The 7410-nt window shown below is 41.6% G+C and overlaps 1 protein-coding gene across 1 annotated transcript in view; it reads right to left on the reverse strand.

The window, feature by feature from the left end:
• Nucleotides 1–2024, reverse strand: part of HIKESHI (heat shock protein nuclear import factor hikeshi) — a 42785-nt gene extending 40761 nt beyond the window's left edge. The window contains exon 1 of the mRNA XM_044258360.1: nucleotides 1777–2024. Within this exon, the coding sequence (XP_044114295.1) occupies nucleotides 1777–1806 (30 nt within the window). The 5' untranslated portion in view covers nucleotides 1807–2024. The remainder of the gene's footprint in view (nucleotides 1–1776) is intronic.
• Between the last annotated feature and the right edge of the window lie 5386 nt (nucleotides 2025–7410).

The following is a 7410-nucleotide window of genomic DNA, read 5'->3' on the forward strand; positions in this document are numbered from 1 at the left end:
CAGAGGTTAGGTGTTAGGTAAGTAGCCAAAGGTATATGCTGTAATTAAATTTTCTTCCAAATTAGTTAACATGGGATACATGGAATGAATCCATGTGGCCTTTTCTTTAAAAAACGCACACATGGGGGCGCCTGGGTGGCTCAGTGGGTTAGGCCGCTGCCTTCGGCTCAGGTCATGATCCCAGGGTCCTGGGATCGAGTCCCGCATCGGGCTCTCCGCTGAGTGGAGAGCCTGCTTTCCTCTCTCTCTCTCTGCCTGCCTCTCTGCCTACTTGTGATCTCTCTCTGTCAAATAAATAAATAAAATCTTTAAAAAAAAAAACAAAAAAAAAACGCACACACGGGGGTGCCTGGGTGGCTCAGTGGGCTGAGGCCTCTGCCTTCGGTCAGGTCATGATCTCAGGGTCCTGAGATGGAGCCCCCACATCAGGCTCTCTGCTCAGCAGGGAGCCTGTTTCTCCCTCTCTCTCTGCCTACCTCTCTGCCTACTTGTGATCTCTGTCTGTAATAAATAAATAAAATCTTTAAAAAACAAACGAACCAAAAAAAAAAAAAAAAAAACGCACACAGGGGCACATGTGTGCCCCTGATCTCCTGGTCATGAGCTCAATCCCCACGATGGGCACAGAGATTACTTAAAAATAAATATATAAAGTAAAATAAAACACACACACAAATTTTAAAAGTCATTCATTGATGGCACTCACTCATTTGAGTACCACACTTATCCCCGGCTGGTCTTTTCATTTTCCCTGCCAACAGCAGGAACAACCCAAAGTTATCTCACCAATATTATCAATTACCAATTACCACCATCACCAAGGCGCCCTCCCAGTCATCCAAGAAACAAAGAGAATCTGAGGCTAGTAGTCTCCAATTTATCTTTGTGGTTTCTCAGAACTGTGTACAGAATACATTACCAGAAGCTGATGAAAAATTTAATTCAACAAATGGGCTGCAAAATTTAGCAAAGCAGGGAGCAAAAAGAAAAAAAAAGAACTCTGGGCGAAAGGAGTGAAGTCTAAAAGGGATTTCTGGGTGGTTTCTAAGGAGGCAAGCAAGATTCATCCTCTAAATCATTTCTAAACAATTCCAGGTGCTGATCCCATTTAACTCTAATAATCTGGCAAGGCTGATTATTATCTCTTCTAACCAACAAAGATTTTCAAAGCTCATACCCTTCTGGGGTATCTCGGCCATGACTCACACTTAAGTTTAGGCCTTTCTATTATCAGCCAACTTCCGATAATCCTATTTTTTACTGGGGTCCTTCCAAAAGGACCCCAAATGTATACACTGCCCCAGCACCTTAACCTTTTAGAAACAGTACGTTACACACGAGATTCAAATGCCAGGTTTACCTCTTAAGTTACTGCATGAGCTAGCTCAGGCAAGTATTTAAACTGACGATTAGGCTTAAATTCCTCAACTACAAAAGAAAGAATAACCATCTCACGAGTAAGATTAAATCTGAGTTGCTAAATAAGCGCTACCAGAAGGCTCAAACTATCAGAAATGGACCAAAGACGAGCACCGCCTGCGTATATAGATAATGCACACTCGATAAAAAGTAGCTAATGTGGCTACTATTCAAATGACTGCAAAGAGCCGAGAAAGACATCACCCCAGGACCCACTCTCCACCCTCACATTTAGCTGGAAAGTACACGTAGGGGGGGTTTCCCCCACCTCTCCTGCACCCGAGCACCTTCCCCTCCCCGGGGCCTCGCCCCCGGCCGTCCTGCCCCCTTCCTGATACCACCCGGCCCCATCCTCACCAGCCTCCCTGCCACCAAGCAGCCAAACATGGCGGCGACTCCGCTCAGCCGCCAGGGACCCGAAGCCGGCGACTACAAGTCTTGGGGCTACTGCCCTAGTGGAGCACAAGAACCTTCCAGAACATGCAGGAGGACGCCTGCCCCTCCGCTACATAGCGACTAGGCCAGCGGCAGGAACGCCTTCTGGCCCCACGACCTCTGACTCTACTTCTTAACCAGCACGCTTCTCAGGAACCGAGTACTTCCGGGGCTTACACCAGCCTCCCTACAAGGGAGAAAGTCGGGCCGGAACCAGAACGAGACTACAAGTCCCATATTGCCCTGCGCCGACTTCCGGGAGGAAAGTCAGGAGGGCTTTACTTTCCGGATTGACTATCCACGCCACAGTTTTTTAAATTCGGTGCCAGTACGTTTTTCTCACATTTGTGTAACATTTTAGAAATTATAGTGCGCTTTACGATAATCACTTCTCCAGGTCCTGGCAAAAACCTTATGAGGTATGCAAAGAAATTGCTTAGAATGACCAGTTCCCTGTCTTTACCCCGCACTAAATGTTGAAGCTTGAATCCGAGTCCTGATCGAAATCCAGGGCTCTTTTTCCTACACAATGTCTTAAAGTACTAATTTTTAACCAGCCATTTAGTAAATAAAGTAAAATAAAACACACACACAACTTTATTGTTGACTTTATTGTAGTTCTTTTCAGCTTCACTTAACTCCCCCATTTATTTTCTGTAAAACTGTAAGCAAGATACTATAATAACTTTATAAATTTGTGGTTTAATGTTCCCATTTGTAAAATAAGAATAATAATTGTACCTATCTTATAGGGTTGCTGAGAGGATAAAATGAATTGGTATATATAAAACAGAATAGAGTGGCATCAGTTAATTTATGGGGGTTTTAAATGTCTTACTTTTCTATATGTATTTGCAGTAAAGGTTCATAGGAAATAAAAAGCAATAGCCCAAAGAAACTGACATCAATTACTAATTGACACCAATATTCACTCTCCTTTCACAGCTTTAATCTTCTTAGATAGAAAGGTAGGATATTCCCTCCCCAAGAGTCTCTGTCCTACACCAGTCAGCAGTCAGCAGTCCTGTCTTTCCAAACCCAGGTTATACATGGAAGATCAAAAAGTTTGTAACAATCCTCTGGCCTCCACCCTGGTTTCATAAACTGTGACCATTTATATTCTTTCAGATATTCCTTTTAGATAGCCAAGCCAAAGGTGAAGAGATAAAAGATGTTTCTATTGATGTCTCCAACTTTCTACCTAAAAAGTCCTAGAACCTTCAAAATAGAAAGACATTTATGATAAGATCACTTCATGAGAGGCAGATACACTGCCTGGGTTCAGAGCCCATCTCTGTCATTTATATATAATCTTAGGTTAGTTAACCTAAAACTCCCATTTCACCATTTCCCCACCTGTAAAATGGGATAATAGTAACTGCATCACAAGGTTGTTATGAAGGTTCTTGCATGAAAAGTTCTAAATACTAGCCAGAATATGGCTTAATAAAATGTTAGCGTTTAGCATTATTAACCTCTCCTGACAGATTTTCTATGTCTTCGTAGAAATAAAAATATTGAAATAAAAAATAAATATATTGGTCTCTGCCCCTTGTTCCTGACACAGGGCACTGAAACCCTTGTAAATTCCCAAGTGGTAAGAGCACTAGGAACAACTTTTGTTCTAATGAGTTGACTCTGGTTAGACTCCTGGTTGGCGGCTGGTCACCAGAAAGACCAAGCCAGGATTAGAGGCTAGGAATTTTCAGCCCCACCTCCCCCATTCTCCAGAGAAGGAAGAAGGACTGGAAATGGAGTTAATATTTGATCAGGTGAGGAAACCTCCATAAAACGCCAATAGTAAGGAGGGTGATCACCCCAATTCCTTAAGGACATTAGCTCCTGCACTTAGAACCCTCCCAGACCTTGTCCTTTGTATTTCTCCATCTGCTGTTAATCTGTATCCTTTATCATATCCTTTTACAAACTGGTAAACATAAATAAGTGTTTCCCTGACATCCGTGAGCTGTTCTAGCAAATAATAGAATTCAAGGAGGAGGAGGTCATGGGAACCTCCAGTTTGTAGCCATGTCAGACAGAAGTTGTGGGTAACCTGGACCTATTACTTGCATTTGGCATCTGAAGTCTGGGGCAGTCTCGACAGACTGAGTCTTGTGGGACTTAAGCTATGGGATCTGGTGTTATCTCTAGGTAGTACTGGGATTGAGTTAATTGTTAGGACACCCTGCTTATATCACAGAATTGTTTGGTGTGGGGAAAGAAAATAAAAACCCACACATTTGGTGTCAGAGGTGTTGTGAGTGTGGTAGTAGTGTGAAAGTGGAGGAGAAACACAGAAGAAAGACCAGGTTTTTTTCTGCATTTGATTGTCTGAACAACTCATACTTATGCACTTGTCTTATCTTTCTATAATAGACACTCGGCAACCTCCCCCTTGATTCAAAATATTTTTTTAAAAGATTTTATTTATTTATTTGACAGAGCAAGATTACAAGTAGGCAGAGAGGCAGGCAGAGAGAGAGAGGAGGAAGCAGGCTCCCTGCCAAGCAGAGAGCCCGATGTGGGACTCAATCCCGGGACCCTGAGATCATGACCTGAGCCGAAGGCAGCGGCTTAACCCACTGAGCCACCCAGGCGCCCTGATTCAAAATATTTTTTTAAGATTTTATTTATTTGAGGGAGAGAAAGTGAGTGAATGAGAGAGCATGAGCAGAAGGAGGTGCAGAGGGAGAGGGAGAAGCAGACTCCATGCTGAGCAGAGGACCTGATGCATGACCTGTGCCGAAGGCAGATGCTTAACCAACTGAGCTGCCCAAGTGTCTTCTTCAGGAATTTTTCCATGATCTACCTGATTCTTAGTCACACATTATTTTACACAACAATTTTATTTATTGGTATTTTTTTGTTAAGAGTTTGGCCATTTATTCATCCATGTCTCCTTTATTTATTTATTTATTTATTTATTTTAGATTTTGTTTATTTATTTGACAGACAGAGACCACAAGCAGGCAGAGAGGCAGGCAGAGAGAGAGAGAGAGGGAGAAGCAGGCTTCCCGCTGAGCAGAGAGCCCGATGCGGGGCTTGATCCCAGGACCCTGGGATCAGACCTGAGCTGAAGGCAGAGGATTTAACCCACTGAGCCACCCAGGCGCCCCTTATTTGTTGGTGTGAGAGCTGGCTAGCTTAGAAATATTTTTATGGGGCGCCTGGGTGGCTCAGTGGGCTAAGCCACTGCCTTCGGCTCAGGTCATGATCTCAGGGTCCTGGGATCGAGTCCCCCATCAGGCTCTCTGCTCAGCAGGGAGCCTGCTTCCTCCTCTCTGTCTCTGCCTACCTCTCTGCCTACTTGTGATCTCTCTCTCTCTGTCAAATAAATAAATAAATAAAAACTTTAAAAAAATTTTTGAGAAATATTTTTATGAACTAAAGTTGCTATATATTAATTATGCCAGTCTTTGTTATGAGGGATTTCAGCTTTTTCTTCATTTTGCTGGTGAATTTCTAGTTCTAACGTAGGACAAAGAATTAGAAACAGTAAATTAATACCTTTTCTCCAGATTATAAAATCCAGCCTTCTATTCACCAAACTCCAGTATTTCTACATACAATTCTTTGTAACTAAAGAGGGCCGAATTAGGGGCACCTGGGTGGCTAAGTTGCTTAAGCATCTGACTTCAGCTCAGCTCATGGTCTTGGAGTCCTGGTCTAGAAGCCGGCATCAGGCTTCCCACACTGTGGGGAGTCCGCTTGTCCCTCTCCCAGAGCCCCTCTCTCTGCTTATGCTCTCTCTCTCTCTCTGTCTCTATTTCTTTTTTTTTTTTTTTCAATTTATTTGTTTTCAGAAAAACAGTATTCATTATTTTTTCACCACACCCAGTGCTCCATGCAAGCCGTGCCCCCTATAATACCCACCACCTGGTACCCCAACCTCCCACCCCATCTGTCTCTATTTCAAATAAATTAAAAAAATCTTTTAAAAAAATGACAACTCACACAATGGGAGAAAATATTTGCAAATTATATATCTGGTAATGGAGTCATAAACAAAATACAGAAGGAATTCTTACTGCTCAAAAAAATTTTTTTAAAGCAATTTTAAAATGGACAAAGGATTTTTATTAGTTTCCTAGGGCTGCCAGAACAAATTACCAATAACTGAGTGGCTCTTTTTATCTTGCAAAACTGAAACTATGCCTATTAAACAATTTCCATATTCCCCTCCCCCACAGACTTCTTTAGGTGATGAAGATGAGCTAAAATTGACAGTAGTGATAATTGCTCATGTACTGAGTATACTAAAAACCATTGAATTATACATTTTAAATAGGTAAATTATATGGTATGCGAATTATATTTCAATAAAACTGTTTTTAAAATTAGTACTATTTATAATAGCATCAAAAAAAATTTTTTTTAGCATCAAAAAATTTTTATGTAAAAGTGCCTGTGAGCAAATGGGCCATCCTGGAATGGGAGAGAGGAATTACAGGAAAGCCTTCCGGCTCCTAGCTCTTCAATACTGCCTTCAAGGCTCATATCCCCCAGATATTTTTCCTTCTCAGGAAAAACTGACAACTCCGGAGATACAATTATCTTGAAATCTTTGTTGACAAAACTGACAGGCTGCCTAATCCTACTGTAGTGAAACATTCCACTTAATGGCTCTCCCCATATTTTTTGCTTATAAATAGAACATGCCACTAAGAATCATCAGACATTTGAGGAAAATCAGTATCAAGTAAGAGAGTGACTGGGGAGAAGGGTTAGAGGATGGGGTAACTGGGTAATGGACATTGGGAATGGTATGTGTTGTAATGAGCACTGGGTACTATATAAGACTGATAATCACAGACCTGTACCCCAGAAACAAATAATACATTATATGTTAATTGATTGAATTTAAATTTTTTAAAAAAGAGAGAGTGACCAAAGTAAACAAATGAGGGGGAAGGAATTTAGTAAATACAAAAACAATACAGGATGCAGAAAAAAATTAATAAAACTCTATGCTATTATCTAGGGAGAGAGAGAGAAAGAAATAAAGAGATTGTATCATTAAAATAAAATTAGAGGGGTGCCTGAGTGGCTCAGTGGGTTAAAGCCTCTGCCTTCGGCTCAGGTCATCATCCCAGGGTCCTGGGATCGAGCCCCACATCAGGCTCTCTGCTTAGCAGGGAGCCTGCTTCCTCCTCTCTCTCTGCCTGCCTCTCCACCTATTTGTGATCTCTGCCTGTCAAATAAATAAATAAAATTAAAAAAAAAATAAAAATAAAATAAAATTAGAATACTATAAAAGGAGAAGATCAAAGAGCAAGAAAGAACCCATGAAATTTAAAAGTATGAGAACTGAAGAGATAGTTTTTAGTTTTGTTGTAAGAGAAGGTCAAGAAACTATCTCAGAGAAGAAAGCAAAAAGAAAGAAATGGAAATCAGGAGAGAATAAAATAAGAAGTTCAGTACAGGCAGTTCAATATGGGAATTCCTGGAAGAATAAAGAAAACAGCAGACAGGGGCGCCTGGGTGGCTCAGTGGGTTAAGCCGCTGCCTTCGGCTCAGGTCATGATCTCAGGGTCCTGGGATCGAGTCCTGCATTGG

The sequence above is a fragment of the Neovison vison genome, chromosome 7 (genome assembly GCF_020171115.1).
Source record: "Neovison vison isolate M4711 chromosome 7, ASM_NN_V1, whole genome shotgun sequence".
Classification (NCBI taxonomy): Eukaryota; Metazoa; Chordata; class Mammalia; order Carnivora; family Mustelidae; genus Neogale; species Neogale vison.